Source organism: Oratosquilla oratoria, chromosome 12, assembly GCF_046742065.1.
Source record: "Oratosquilla oratoria isolate Oo_2021 chromosome 12, ASM4674206v1, whole genome shotgun sequence".
Lineage (NCBI taxonomy): Eukaryota > Metazoa > Arthropoda > Malacostraca > Stomatopoda > Squillidae > Oratosquilla > Oratosquilla oratoria.
In genome coordinates this window covers 53,318,218-53,333,767 of record NC_134788.1, presented here as the reverse complement: position 1 = coordinate 53,333,767, position 15,550 = coordinate 53,318,218, and the positions used below count along the sequence as shown (strand labels likewise).

Here is a 15,550-nt window from a genome sequence, read left to right as displayed (position 1 = left end):
AAAGCCTTGGTACATGTATGTATGTATGTAAAAGATAATGATACCTTTATTTGTTCATTATTATTGTTGTTATCTTTTTCTAAGCAGTGAGTCACATTGTACCATTCATATTCCCCCATTTATTTTCATGATAATACCTTTAATGACCCCTTTTATTTTATTCATAGATACAAGATGATACCTTTATTAATTATTCATTATTGTGATTATTATTTTCCTTAGCAGGGAGTCATGTTGTACTATTCATATTCCATTTAATTTCATAATAATAGCTCTGTGCTTAGACCTTGTTACATCATGCTATGTATGAAAATGTAAAGATTTGTTTCTATATAAAGATAAAATATGCCTATACTTTTCACTTCTGTAAATGTTCATTAGGAATATTAATTAATTCATGTGTTATTATTCATATATATTTTTTATCATGAGGGTTTTGTGGTTATAAACTGTCACAATTACAAATAGTATTTTGATTTTTCCATTAAGAAGAGGATAAATGAACTATTGTATTTTTCTTGTGTGTGCTTAAAAATAATCCTCTCCACCACACGATTTTTCCATTAAGTAGAGGAGGATAAATGAACTAATCTATTTTCTTGTGTGTGAGATTTTTCCATTAAGAAGAAGAGGATAAATTAATTATTGTATTTTCTTGTGTGTGCTTAAAAATAATCCTCTCTACCATGCAATTTTTCCATTAAGTAGAGGAGGATAAATGAACTAATCTATTTTCTTGTGTGTGCTTAAAAATAATCCTCTCTACCACAAGATTTTTCCATTAAGTAGAGGAGGATAAATGAACTAATTTATTTTCTTGCATGTGCTTAAAGATAATCCTCTCTGCTGCGAGAGGATTGGGTCCATTAGGCCAGACTGCGAGGTGGTCACCATTCAGCCCTTCTAAGTTGCCAGAAGAGGCTGGATGACTGCATCACAGATAGCTATCCAGAATGTAACATTTTACCTCCATACTATACAACACATTTTGGAAGACTATATTGTACACAATGTGGAAGGGAGCAGAAGAATTTCACTTCGAGAACTTGTTGAACAACTTTTGTGCCCGTTTGAACATATATACACATACTGAAGGCTCCTTTCCCCTTACAAGGGAGGTAGCTAAAAAAACAAAGGCATGAAAATCATTCCCACACATTCCATCCCCAACATACTCCATTCCCATCCACCCCCTTCCCTCCCTCTTACCTTGGCTCCTCCTGGATGACGGGTCATCCCTGCATCTCCTCCACTGCCCTGGGTCAGAGGCAGTGTTGCAAGACAGCACATCCACAGCAAGGCCGCTTCATTAATTCGGCAACCCCCCTTTGCCCTGTCCCCTCGTGCAGAATTGGAGTAGACGGGGAGAAGTCCCTTCGGGCTGCGTCAAATAATTTTTCACACATATTCCCTTGCCCCCACTCCCCATCCCCCACCCACTCCCCCTCATGCATCACAGCATCACCCATACACACCTCGTGGCGCTGTGGTTAGAGATCTCGCCTGCCACTACGGCGGTCCAGGTTCAACTCCCGCCCAGAGCTGAAATAATTTCAGTATCGCTGTGCTGCGGGGTGTTACTCCAACTCTCGTGGGCGGGGAGTTGGGAGTGTGTGTGGAAGATCACAGTGTTACCCATACATCGGTCATACGAGCTCTGAGCTCTCAAGTAGGTTAATAACTGTCGATCTTGAGTCCAACACATGATCCAAGACCATGGTGTATCTCACACACACAGACACGACACACATAAGGTCACAGTATTACCCATAGATCGGTCATATATGAGCTCTGAGCTCTCATCCGGGAGTTTAATAACTGTCGATCACGAGTCTAACATGTGATCCAAGACCATGGTGAATCATACAGTCATTCTTCATTCCCACTTAATGGTTTAAACAAGAAACATCAACATTTTCTCTGGTAGGGAAATGTTCGGCAAATTTTAAAAACATCTCCTGATTTTCAGAGTCATGTATGCGAGATGGTAGAGTGTCAAGCCTTGGCATTTGACCAGCGTGGACATGGCGACTCGAAGACAACGGATGACGTGGATCTTTCAGCCGATACCTTAGCCAGGTATTCAGGACCCTAACAGTGTGGGATTGATTAGAAATGTACTGTTTTGTCGTTTCTGTAGTGCTACTGTGTTTGTAAACATTTTCAGTCCAAATAGTTGAACAATACCAGTTAGAAATCATAATATCTGGATGCGAGGTATTTGGTCAGATTTTAACCATCGGATTTGACTTTGCTGCTCACAGGATCCGTCAGTGGCGAGGTAACGTCATTTTATGATGTAGAGAAATTGGAGTAAGAGGTATTTAGTCAGGTTTTTAATTATCCGATTTGACGCACTCGCAGGGATGTCGGAAGAGTCGTGGATGCCGTGTACAGGGGCCAGCAGCCGCCGGTTATCTTGGTGGGGCACAGCATGGGCGGAGCTGTGGCCGTCCACACTGCTTACGACCAGCACCTTGGAGGTAAATCTTGTGTATAATCGACCATGTTATGAGATGGACATGATCGTATGTGTATGGTTATAGTTGCTCTCCATCATAGGGCTGAAGTTGATTAAATTTGTGCTTGTATTTACCTAGTTGTATCTTACAGGAAGGGGAGCTATGCTCACAGTGTCCTGTCTCTGTACCTCGCAGTGTCTAAATTGTTCTTAAATTCGTGTATGGTTTTTGCACACACTATTGTTTCATCTAGTTTGTTCCATGCATCCACCACTCTGTGGGGAAAGCTGTTCTTTTTCAGGTCTCTTCTACAGACGCTCCTCTACTTACGTTCATTCGTTTTACATTTTTTCGATTTTACATTTGAACTGACTGTAAAAAAAAAAATTTGAGTGAATTTTTTAGTTTAGCGGGCTCTCCGTAGTTCTAACAATACTTACGCATGACGCTGCGTCCATTGTTTACATGGCACAAACGACAGACTGAGCGTACCTTGCCTCCTCCTCCTCCTCCTCCACCATCTCAATTTATTTTGCTTGAATTTAATCTATTTGAAATTAATGTTATTATTTTACAATGTTATGTGTATAATTAATTATTTAGGGGTGTTTTATAAGATACGGTAATAGAATTTACGGATGTATAGTACAGTAACAACTTATGTTCGTTTTCAACTTCCGTTCGGCCGTTCGGAACGTAACTAAAATGTAAGTTGAGGAGCGTCTGTATATATAACTGGCCTTTTTGAGCTTCCTTCCATTTCCTCTTGTATTTCTTTTAACCCAGTTTAGTAAGTCTTCTCTATCAAGGACTTCCATACCTCTCATGAATCTGTAGATAGTCAACAAGTCACCTCTTTCTCTTCTTTGTTCCAGAGTCGGTAATTCTAGTTTTGACAATCTCTCTTCATATGACAGTTTTGATAGTGTTGGGGCCATTTTCGTAGTTGCTCTCTAGATTCTCTCAATTTTTCTTGTATTCTTTTTGGTACTGGGTGACCATAGTGTCACTGTGTACTCCAGTCATAGTCTTATCAGTAATCTTCTCAGGGGACGTGCCCTTTGTGATGATTACTCCCAGGTTTATTTTTAAAGCCCACTTTCTTTACTTCCTTTGCACTGGTTTTATATTGTCCTGATATCCTGTTTTTACTTTTTCCAAATTCCATTATATTAGTAGTAATCTATTATTGATTTTATTTAATATTATATTTTTATTTATATATTTATCCTTTTTTTTTCATCTGACCTAGTTATGGACCAAAAGGTCTCATGTCGGCATGCTCTGCCTTTGTTATCCTTTGTAGAGCCCTCGGACCACACTTCCATTGGAACGATGATTTAGGAGTCCGATTCACAGATTAAATTAATTGCTTGCGTTTCAGAATTTGCCATAACCCGTCTCATAGTGCCGTCTACAGAACACTGTTCTCCTCAGGACTGGCGGGATTAGTAGTTCTGGATGTGGTGGAGGGCACGGCCATGGATGCGCTCACGTCGATGCAGAGCTTCCTCCGCACCAGGCCAGCTACGTTCCCGTCTATCAGCAATGCCGTAGAGTGGAGGTAGGAATCTTATGTAAACCTTTACATCATTTGGCTTCGCTTGTACAGTAAGTCCTCATTATACGGTACATATGAATTCCTGAAAACCTTACCACAAATTGAAATTACTGTATACCAAACCCATTATAACACATAATAATAGGATATGGCAGACGTACCTTCTCCTTGCTCTTTCCTCTTAACCCCTTCTATACGGTGCCACACACGTAGGCGTCATGAGGAGCAAGTGGATTCGCGACGCTGCCATATCGGCGTCGTGATTATATTTATTGTAGTCGCCCCTGTGTTTTTACATTCTCTCTAATCTGCTCTTAATCCCATTCTCTGTGGTTTTCAAAATTCACGGGTGAAAGAGAGAACGATCGATATAAGCCGTGACTATATTTTATGATGCGAGTATTATTACGACACGTCGTACGGCTGGCATTGGCTGCTGCCCGCGAGATTTAAGTCCCGTAGTGAAGTGGTTAAAACATGAGCAGATACTGTATCTGTGAATTTTTCTTACCGTAAATAGAATTGAGGGTAGTAATTATCAAATACCGTAACTGTGAATTTACCGGATAAAGAATTACTGTATAAGGAGGACTCACTGTACTTACCTTCTAGAGTTCTCTGACACCTCCATAGCAGGTAACAGCTATGTTCCCATCTATCAGCAATGCCATAGAGTGGAGATAGGAACTTTACATAAGCCTTTAAGTCGTTTTGGGTTTGCTTGCACTTACCTTCTAGAGTTATTTGACACCTCCGTAGCAGGCAACAGCTACGTTCCTGTCTATCAGCAATGCTGTAGTGGAAGTAGGAGCCTTACGTAAGCCTTTAAATCATTTGGCTTCACTTGTACTTAGCCACTAGAGTGCTTTGACACCTCCGTAGCAGGCAATGGAAAGAGCCTATCTCCTCTCTTTGTTACCTGTGGGGGGGTTGCCGGTTTAATGAATCAGCCTTGCTGTGGATATACAGGATGCAGGGATGACCCGTCATCTAGGAGGTGCCAAGATAAGAGGGTGGAGGGGAGTGGAGTAGGTAGGGGATGGAATGGGTGGGAGTGGTTTTTATGCCTTTGATTTTTGGCCAACCCCCTTGTAAGGGGGAGAAAAGCCTTTGGTGTATGTATGTGTACCTAATTGTAGTATGCAGGAACGGAACAATACAGGTTGGGTGCTGTCTCCTACTCCCCAATTTATCACAATTTGGTTTGATTTAACGTCACAAACTCCTCCCTATCGGGAGGCTAAGACAGTGCCCCTCACAGAGGACTTTGTAGCATGGAATTCAATGAACCATGCCCTTGGTTCAACTTCTCCGGTGGCAGGGTTCGAACCACCATCCCCTTGACCTTTGCCACAAGTAACAACACCCTAACCCGCTCAGTCAGCGAGCCTCCTCAATTTATCATACCTAACCTCAAATTCATGTACAGTTAAATTTGAATTTGTGTATTGTTCATGCTTAGGCTATGTCATCTTATTCCACGTATTTACGGACAACTGTATTTTTGAATGCTGGTGGAGAAAGAAATGAGGAAATAGTAGGAGAATTTATTGGTGATGTTTCAACCTCACAGTGTTTTTACCAAAGCTTACAGCATTTGGTTACAGTCGGACAAAATATACACACACTGCCTTCATCTCTTGGGCCACCTGGAAGAGCTTAATACACAAGTTTTATTATTTTCTAAAGTTACTATATGAATAGATATTAGGATGGTTTGGACACATGGAAAGAATGAGTGAAGAAAGACTAGTAAAAGAGGTGTGGAAGGCAGATGTGGAGGGAGTGAACATGAGGGGGCGTCCTAGGATGAGGTGGATGGATGGGGTGAAGGGGGCTTTGGGGAAGAGGGGAATGTCTGTTGAGGAAGGACGGGAGAGGACAGAAGACAGGGGTGAATGGAGAATGGTTGTATATGAATGATGTTGTGATAGCATGAGGTGGAATGGGCGGGTGGATGGGGGGTGAGGTAGTATGTGTGAGCAAAATTTGACGCAGCCCGAAGTTATTTCTCCCCGTCCTCTCATTTTATGCAATGGGGGGACGGAGAGGGGGGGTCGCTGATTTAATGAAGCGGCCTTGCTGTGTATGTGCTGTGTCTTGCGACACTGCTTCTGACCCAGGGCAGTGGACAAGGTGCAGGGATGACCCGTCATTCAGGAGGTGCTAAGATAAGAGGGAGGGTGGAGGGGTATGGAGTGTATTCAGGTATGGAATGGGTGGGAATGATTTTATGCCTTTTCCTTTTTGGCTACCCCCCTTGTAAGGGGGAAAAAGCCTTGGTATATGTATGTATGTACTATATGAATAGTAGGTTTTACTAGGCATATGAAGCCTTCTCTGTTATTTATGTTTTTGTTGATATTAATATAAGCAGCTTCAATTATTTTTCTCAACTTTTTTGTATAACCTGTATTTCTTCCCATCCATCCTTTAGACATAATGTGGTCTTTCTTAATTTGTTCTCATGACCTCTTAAAAGCCCTACCATCATTAACCTCTTCAATACGAGTAAAATTCTTGCGGACGGCATCAGCTGCCTGATGTACGATGATTCGATGATGCATCTCAGAATTCGCGTTATGAAATATAAAGTTACAGCTATATTACTCTATCTCCTTCACTCTCAGTATTAATATCCACGGAAAATATGGTCAAGCTAGTTCACAGAATATGGTGGTCACTCAGCTACAACTACAAAAATAGATATAATAAATATGTCAACGCTGGTATCCTCATATACACACTCGCTCCTAATGACGCCTACGTAGGCGTCATCGTATGGAAGGAATTAAGAGACATCTCCTGTCAGTGCAATCCGTCCCTTTAAGTGACGTGAATACTGTAATCGTATCACCTCTGTGCTGTCTTCAGGATTAAGACATCCTTAAGCATGGCTCCACATATCAATTAATCAGTCCGTTGCACCTCGTGTCTATTTCTGAAGACCCATGTCATTCAGGAAATGGACCACAGCCTCAGGGTGGGGGTTATAAGTCACTTAGAGAAGATATATTGCGTTGTTGTTAGGGATTATGTAATACAATGAAGCAGCCTTGCTGTAGATGTGCTGTGTCTTGTGACACTGCCTCTGACCCAGGGCAGTGGACAAGATGCAGGGATGACCCATCATCCAGGAGGTGCCAAGATAAGAGGGTGGAGGGGAGTGGAGTATGTAGGGGATGGAATGGGTGGGAGTGGTTTCTATGCCTTTGTTTTTTGGTTACGTACCTTATAAGGGGGAAAAAAGCCTTTTTGATTTAGGAATTTGCCCCTTGGGGCTACAGGGAGAAGGATGCCTAGTCCCTCTCCCCGTCCCTTTCTTCTCGCCTCTTACGATCCAAGTGGGAAAACTTGGTGGCAGTATTCTTTTCCCCCACCACAGGGAATTCCCCCAATCAGAAAGAGAATACTCAGAGAAATGGTACAGGACAGCAACAAGGGGTTGGGGGACAGCATAACGGAGGGACAGTCGTAGTATAAAAGTGTCATCATTTCTCTATGAACAGAATTTCTTCTATCATAGACAAAATGATGTGTGGCTCTGGTCCGTAGGGGCGCCCCATATAGACCCTAAAGTATCGACTGCATGCTACTTTGCCATAAGGGGTGCTGGCGGGCCTCGGGCCAGCACCCTAAGGTTTGGGTCTTTTAATGTGCGTGGATGTGGTACAGATGAGAGTAAAAGGGAAGAGATAGGTAGTATGTTTGTGAGAAGAAAGTTGGATGTGTTGGCTTTGAGTGAAACTAAGTTGAAAGGGAAGGGTGAGTGTATGTTTGGGAGTGTAAGTGGGAGGTTATCAGGAGTGAAGAGAGGGCGAGGGAGGGAAGGGGTGGCTATTCTAGTAAGTGAGGAGATAGGTAAAGGGATAGTGGAATGGAAGGAGGTTTCCTCAAGGATAATGTGGATGAAGGTGAAACTGGGAAAGGAGATGTGGGTCTTTGTAAGTGCATATGGGCCGGGCAGTGAGAAGAGCATGGAAGAAAGGGAGGCCTTTTGGATAGATTTAAATGAGTGCATAGAGGGTTTAGAAAGAAATGTCAATGTAATAGTACTGGGAGACCTTAATGCTAGAGTGGGAAATGGTCCAATCGATGGAGTGGTTGGGAAGTGTGGAGTTCCAGGAAAGAATCGTAGTGGAGAGTTGATGGTGGAAATGTGTCTAGAAAGAGAGCTGATGATAGCAAATACAGTGTTTCGGAAGAAAGTCAAGCATAAGTACACATGGGAGAGGGTGGTGGAGGGAAGGGTGGTAGATAGAGCGCTAATGGATTATGTAGTGGTAAATAGGATTATGATAGGAAGAGTTAAGGATGTACATGTGCTAAGGGGAGAGGGTGGGGGAATATCAGATCATTTTTTGGTGGAAGGTAAGTTGAGAGTGGAGGATAGATGGAGAAGGAGGAAAGGGACAAAAGGTAGGGAGGTTCTTAGAGTGAACTCCTTGAATGAAAAGGAAAAGGAGAAGGAGTACGAAAAGAAGCTGAAGGAGGAGTGGGAGGGAGTAAAGGATAGAGCAGAGATGGGTGTGGAGGAGGAATGGGGATGGTTCAAGGAGGGAGTCTTAAAGTGTGCAAGGATGGTGTGTGGAACAAGAAGGACAGGGGGAAATAGAAGAAAGGGTAGTGAATGGTGGGATGAGGAAACAAAGAAGGTTGTAGAAGAGAAGAAGCGAGCATTCACAGATTGGTTACAAAAGAGGACAGGGGAGTCATATGAGACGTACAAAGAAAAGAAAAGAGAAGTAAAGCAAAAGGTAAAAGAGGCAAAGAGGAGAGCAGATGTGAAATGGGGTAGGAGTATGACAGAAAATTTTGAAAGTAATAAAAAGATGTTTTGGAAAGAAATTAAGAGAGGAAGAGGAGGCGAATCAAGTAGGGAAGAAAAGGTAAAGGGTACAGATGGAGAGTTGATAATGGAAGAGATGGCAGTGAGGGGAAGATGGGCAGAATATTTTAGGGAGTTGCTGAATGTGAAGGAGGATAGGGAAGGAAAGATAGCTGCAGTGGGAAATACGAAGAAAATGAGAGTGATGAGTGAGGAGAATGGAGGAGAAATAAGGAAGGATGAGGTGAAGGCAGTTGTAAAGATGATGAAAGCAGGTAAGGCACCTGGTCTGGATGGATGTCATGCAGAATGTCTGAAAAAGGGAGGTTCAGTGATGGTGGACTGGTTGGTGAGATTATTTAATGTTTGCTGGAGAGAGGGTAGAGTACCGGAGGACTGGAGTAGTGCCTGTATAGTTCCTCTTTACAAGGGAAAAGGGGACAAGTGTGAATGTAGTAATTTCAGAGGGATTAGCCTGTTGAGTGTAGTAGGGAAGGCTTATGGGAGAATCTTAATTGAGAGGATTAGGAGAGGAACAGAAGGAGTAATTGGTGAGGAACAGTGTGGATTTAGGACGGGTAGAGGTTGTGTAGATCAGATCTTTGTGGTAAGACAGATATGTGAGAAAGCTATAGGAAAGGGGAAGGATGTTTTTTGGGCTTTTATGGATCTGGAAAAGGCTTATGATAGGGTAGACAGAAAGGCACTGTGGGAGGTTATGCAGATTTATGGGATAGGAGGAAAGCTTTTGGGAGCTGTCAAGAGTTTTTATGTGAGTAGTAGAGCATGTGTTAGGATTGGAAATGGAGAGAGTGAGTGGTTTGAAGTAAAGGTGGGACTTCGTCAAGGATGCGTTATGTCACCCTGGCTGTTCAACTTATACATGGATGGGGTGGTGCGAGAGGTGAATGCTAGGGTAGTGAGTCAGGGATTGGAGATGGTTAAAGAAAATGGAGAAAAGTGGGAGGTGAGCCAGCTGTTGTTTGCGGACGACACTGTGCTTGTGGCAGGGTCAGAGGAGGGATTGAGGAAGCTGGTGGCAGAGTTTGGGAGAGTATGTGATAGAAGAAAGCTAAAGATAAATGTGGGTAAAAGTAAGGTGATGAGATGTACAAGGGGTGAAAGTGGCAGTAGACTGGAAGTGAACATTAAGGGAGAGCGACTGGAGGAAGTGGATAGTTTTAGATACTTGGGTGCAAGTGTAGCAGGAAAAGGTGGAGTGAAAGTGGAGGTAGAATGTAGATTGAGAGAAGCGAGTAAATGCCTTGGTGGTTTAAAGAGTGTAATGAGAAATAGACATTTGGGAATGGATGCGAAGAGGAGACTGTATGAAGGAGTGATTGTGCCAACAGCACTGTATGGGGCAGAAACGTGGAACATAAGAGAAGAAGAGAGAAGGAGTTTGAATGTGTTTGAGATGAGGTGTCTGAGAAGTATGGTGGGGGTTACTAGGCTAGATAGAGTGAGAAATGAGGAGGTGAGGAGGAGAACAGGGGTGAAAAAGGATTTGGGAGAGAGGGTTGATGAAAGAATATTAGGATGGTTTGGACACATGGAAAGAATGAGTGAAGAAAGACTAGTAAAAGAGGTATGGAAGGCAGATGTGGAGGGAGTGAACATGAGGGGACGTCCTAGGATGAGGTGGATGGATGGGGTGAAGGGGGCTTTGGGGAAGAGGGGAATGTCTGTTGAGGAAGGAAGGGAGAGGACGGAAGACAGAGGTGAGTGGAGAATGGTTGTATATGGATGATGTTGTGACTGCATGGGGAGAAATGGGCGGGGGGGTGGGGTAGTGTGTGTGAGTGAGTTTTGACGCAGCCCGAAGGGATTTCTCCCCGTCCTCTCCTTATATGCAAGGGGGGACGGAGAGGGGGGTCGCCGATTAAATGAAGCGGCCTTGCTGTGGATGTGCTGTGTCCTGCGACACTGCTTCTGACCCAGGGCGGTGGGCAGGGTGCAGGGATGACCCGTCATCCAGGAGGTGCTCAGATGAGAGGAAGGGTGGGAGGGGTGCGGAGTGTATTTAGGGATGAAATGGGTGGGAGTGTTTTTATGCCTTTCCCTTTTTGGCTACCTCCCTTGGAAGGGGGAAAAAGCCTTGGTATATGTATGTATGTATGTATGTTTGGGGATTCTTAATGTTGGGTATTGTTGTCTTCTGTGTGGTGGGTTGCATCTGGGGCAGATTGAATGTGTGGCTAAGTCTAATACACACATACATATACCAAAGGCTTTTTCCCCCTTACACGGGGGGTAGCCAAAAAGAAAAAGGCATAGAAACCACTCCCACTCATTCCATTTCCTATATATTCCACTCCCCTCCACCCTCCTCCCTCCCTCTTATCTTGGCACCTCCTGGATGACGGGTCATCCCTGCATCCTGTTCACTGCCCTGGGTCAGAAGCAGTGTCGCAAGACACAGCACATCCACAGCAAGGGCGCTTCATTGTATTACATAAACCCCAAACAACAATACAGCTAAGCCTAATACTTTCTTGATACTAGGTGGTGTCCTGAGAGCCCAGGTAGTGGGGTTCTGGGGCCGAATTTATATAAGATTTCAACCCCTAAGGCTAGACATCAATCTTCAAAATGAGGGGGAGATTTCACCTAACCATGAGTCTAGACATAAATCTTCAAAATGGGAGATTTTACCTTACCATAAGTCTAGACATAACTCTTCAAAATGGTGGTAGATTTCACCTAACTGTAAGTCTAGACATAGATCTTCAAAATGGGGGGAAATTTCACCTAACCGTGAGTCTAGACATAAATCTTCAAAATGGGAGGTTTTACCTTACCATAAGTTTAGACATAAATCTTCAAAATGGGGGGAGATTTCACCTAACCGTAAGTCTAGACATAAATCTTCAAAATGGGAGATTTTACCTTACCATAAGTCTAGACATAAATCTTCAAAAGGGGGGGAAATTTCACCTAACTGTAAGTCTAGACATAAATCTTCAAAATGGGGGAGATTTCACCTAATCGTAAGTCTAGACATAAATCTTCAAAATGGGAGATTTTACCTTACTGTAAGTCTAGACATAAATCTTCAAAATGGGGGGAGATTTCACCTAAATACATATGTTGTTGTTGTTGTTGTCGTTCCCTAGACTGTCTGTCCGAGCAGTCCCGTCTCCCCAAGGATCGGTGCCACCTTCGTAGAGCCGGTGGCCAGGGGTGGTTGCTGCCGTTTGGCCCCCAACTCTTGGGGTTGGGGGGTGGTCCCACGACGTAGACGCTGCAGCTCCAGGACCTCCATATGTTGGTGACCTAAATGCTTATGTCTGGACATAACCTCAATATAGTGCTTATGTCTAGACATAAGCATTTAGGTTGCCAATGTAGGGATTTAGGTAAAATCTCCACCATTTTGAAGATTTATGTCTAGACTTAGGGGTTAGGATGTTTTGTAAACTCAGCCCCTGGTTCCGCTTGAATGCGGTGATATAGCCCAGGGTCGTCTCCTGTGTTTGTCTTTTAACCCGCAAAGTGTTTAGTACGTATATATACGTTCGGGAGGGAAAGTGTTTAGTACGTATATATACGGATCATCTTTTCTTTTACTTCACGGCACCTAAACTTGTAGAAATGGTTCAAGATGTCTTTTCTATTCCTAAATATGATTTTGAAAGCTCACTCTGATTTTTATTGTATTGCTGTGGTCTATTTCATTGAATGTATCCATGACCACGAGTGATTTATTGAAGAAATAGGTATTTTTATAGAAATATATCAGTGGTGTCATGATTACTTATCAATATACTCAAAATCCTGTTTAGTAGATCAGCTATTTTTATATTATTCCAACTTGAATAGCAATTTCAAGGTATTTTGTGTTCATGCGTAGAGTCATCGTCGGTTGTGTTGGCACCCCTGCGGCGTGATAAGCCGGCCATGCATGCTATCCAGACGCACAGTCACATCTTCCCTGCTCGCACGTGTTATCCTGCACCATGCCCCGGGGCTTGACATCGGCGGAAATAGAGAGTGTTCTTTATGACGATAATGTCACAGTTACAGGATTTTTTTCCCCCATGGCCGTTTATAAATAGGTAAACTTGAAAGTTTAGAGGTACAGGAATTTCCCCCCTATGGCCGTTTATAATAAGGAAACCTGAAAGTTTACAGGCACAGGATTTTTTTCCCCTATGGCCATGGGATGCGTATTTGCGTGTTCAACAGTTTACAAAGGATTACAAAGGCGGAGCATGCCGACAGGAGACCTTTTGGTCCATTACTAGGTCGGATGTGGGAAATATATATATATATATATATATATATATATATATGTATCTGAATAAAAAAAAAATAAAAAAAATAACTGGTCGGCAGTTGTAGGTACATTAGCCAATACACTTTTCCCTATGTAAGCATCAATTGCCACATTATCTGTGCTGTGTTTCATTCACATGTGCGTTCATATCATTCACTCATTCATTTCTGCCTCGGAACCTGAGTCCTTAGTTTCCCAGCCGTACGGATTTTCATGGGATATGCTACAGTCCAGAGGTAATACACAATTATCTCTTAGATATACTTGTAAAATTGGGATGTTATGTGAACTGTACAGTAGCAGAGCAATACCAAATTGGTCGGCAGCAAATGCAAAGACACGGAAGCTACATAATAAATGGGAAAATGTGTGGGGTACCACACCCCACACAGCAGGCAGGAGAGAGCGGGCGGGCTGTGGTATGCAGGAGTACCAACATAAAAAACATCAAATTGGTATAATGGCTTATTTGAGCAGCTGTGTACAATTTTTTTGTTGTTGGTGTTAGAAAACATGTTATGCTTGTGCAATGAAGGGATAATATTGTGCTACTTATATACACATACAGAAAATATAGTCTGTACGAGCGCGATAAATTTGGTACTATGATATGACTATAGAAAGGCTAGACAAACAATCCTAAGATATATTTTACAAGAAACTCAAACTAAACAATATATAGTCACGGAAGAAGCATTCAAAGTGTGTCGGAAATAATAAATAAGAAGCGGAGATTGCATAGTACTATTCCACATGTTTCGTCTTACGCAGCACCACTCTAGTATTGCAGCCAGGCGTGAATGAAATCACAGGAAATGACAGCCTACAGGAAACACTCAGATATCGCATTTATATTGTTGAAATCAGCTATTTTTTTCCAATTTTATTAGACAATAATATTATTTGGCCAAAATCCAACCCCACGTGACCTGTTTCACTCCTATAAAGCAACACTGTACGGGTTAAAGCAAATGGCATTAACACGGCAAAGGAAACATGGACTGGAAGTGAAGTGTTTATTCCTGACGTCTTGTCTATTGACTTTCACAAAGAAATGAGCATACTGGATCATGCAGAGTTTATATATACACTCGGTGGCTCAAGGGAGTATACGAGCATAGAACACTGTGTTCTGATTAGCCTACTGAGACAGCCAATTGTGAAGCGGGCAAGTCAGAACACAGCGTTTTATGCTCGTATACCCCGTTGAGCCACCAAGCATGTATATAAACTCTGCACGACCCAGTATGCTCATTCCTTTGAGAAAATCAGTAGACGAAACGTCAGGAGTAAACGCTTCACTTTCAGTCCATGTTTCCGTTGGTGTGTTTATGCAACTTGTTCACATGGATTTTCATTAAGCAAATGGCTTCATGCCTCTCCCAAACTGTCAGAGTGCCCTGTCCCCTGGTTCAGGACGGAGTCGGTACGGCTGCTCTTTGTAGTGATCAAAGTTAAAGTTGCCGAGTTTCAGCTCCGATAACGGTCTTCTCAAATGTTTGCAAGCAGTGTTGCTGGGGCAGCAGCGAAACAGGTCGTACAGTTCCTGGGCTTATTAATTGGTAGGTTAGGCGTACAGAGAGGAGGCACAGCATGTGCCTAAGGCAGTGGTTCCCAGCCTTTTCTGGCTTGAGGCAAGCACCCTTGCCAAGCCTTTCAGAAGTCCCCGGTGGCACCCTTATTAGAAAATCTAAATTCTAGTTTGTCAGTATTTTGTTGATTCAGCATCAGTGTAACAAAATTTTGTCCCTGGATAATATGAAAATACTCATCTTTACACTGATGCTGCTTTAATGAACAAAAATGGATGACAGAGATAATTGATAATACAAAAATTAATTTTGGCGGCACCCACTGCTTCTGACCCAGGGCGGTGGGCAGGGTGCAGGGATGACCCGTCATCCAGGAGGTGCTCAGATGAGAGGGAGGGTGGGAGGGGTGTGGAGTGTATTTAGGGATGAAATGGGTGGGAGTGTTTTTATGCCTTTCCCTTTTTGGCTACCTCCCTTGGAAGGGGGAAAAAGCCTTGGTATATGTATGTACCCTCAGTTGATCTCACGGCACCCTTTGGTGCCGCAGCACACTGGTTGGAAACCACTGGCCTATGGAATCTGCAGAGTAACTGGCCTGTGGGTGAAGGTGCTAGATGCTGTAAGCATACGGAAGAGAAGGGGGGCTTTGTTGGCCGTATGCAAGGGCTTTTGTCTAGGGGTGTTGCTGTTGGTCAGAGCACATCGTTACACCATTTCACAGTATTGCATGCTGTGCTAGTCTCCTATGCCAATTACACTATACCACATCAAAAATTCTCCTCGGAACTTCACCCTACCGAGGTGCCCAGCCACGGCAGTAACCTCTCCTGTAAGCAGCTTAATTAATCCTGGATCAGTAGACATAAGAGTTTTTGACAATTTAGGTCG

General features: G+C 43.1%; 1 protein-coding gene across 2 annotated transcripts in view; it reads left to right on the top strand.

The window, feature by feature from the left end:
* LOC143031768 (protein phosphatase methylesterase 1) overlaps nt 1-15,550 on the top strand; it is a 54,328-nt gene that overhangs the window by 4,663 nt on the left and 34,115 nt on the right. For both annotated transcript variants that reach the window (XM_076196018.1, XM_076196019.1), the window contains exons 3-5: nt 1,970-2,079; nt 2,365-2,483; nt 3,900-4,026. In XM_076196018.1, the coding sequence (XP_076052133.1) occupies nt 1,970-2,079; nt 2,365-2,483; nt 3,900-4,026 (356 nt within the window). The remainder of the gene's footprint in view (nt 1-1,969; nt 2,080-2,364; nt 2,484-3,899; nt 4,027-15,550) is intronic.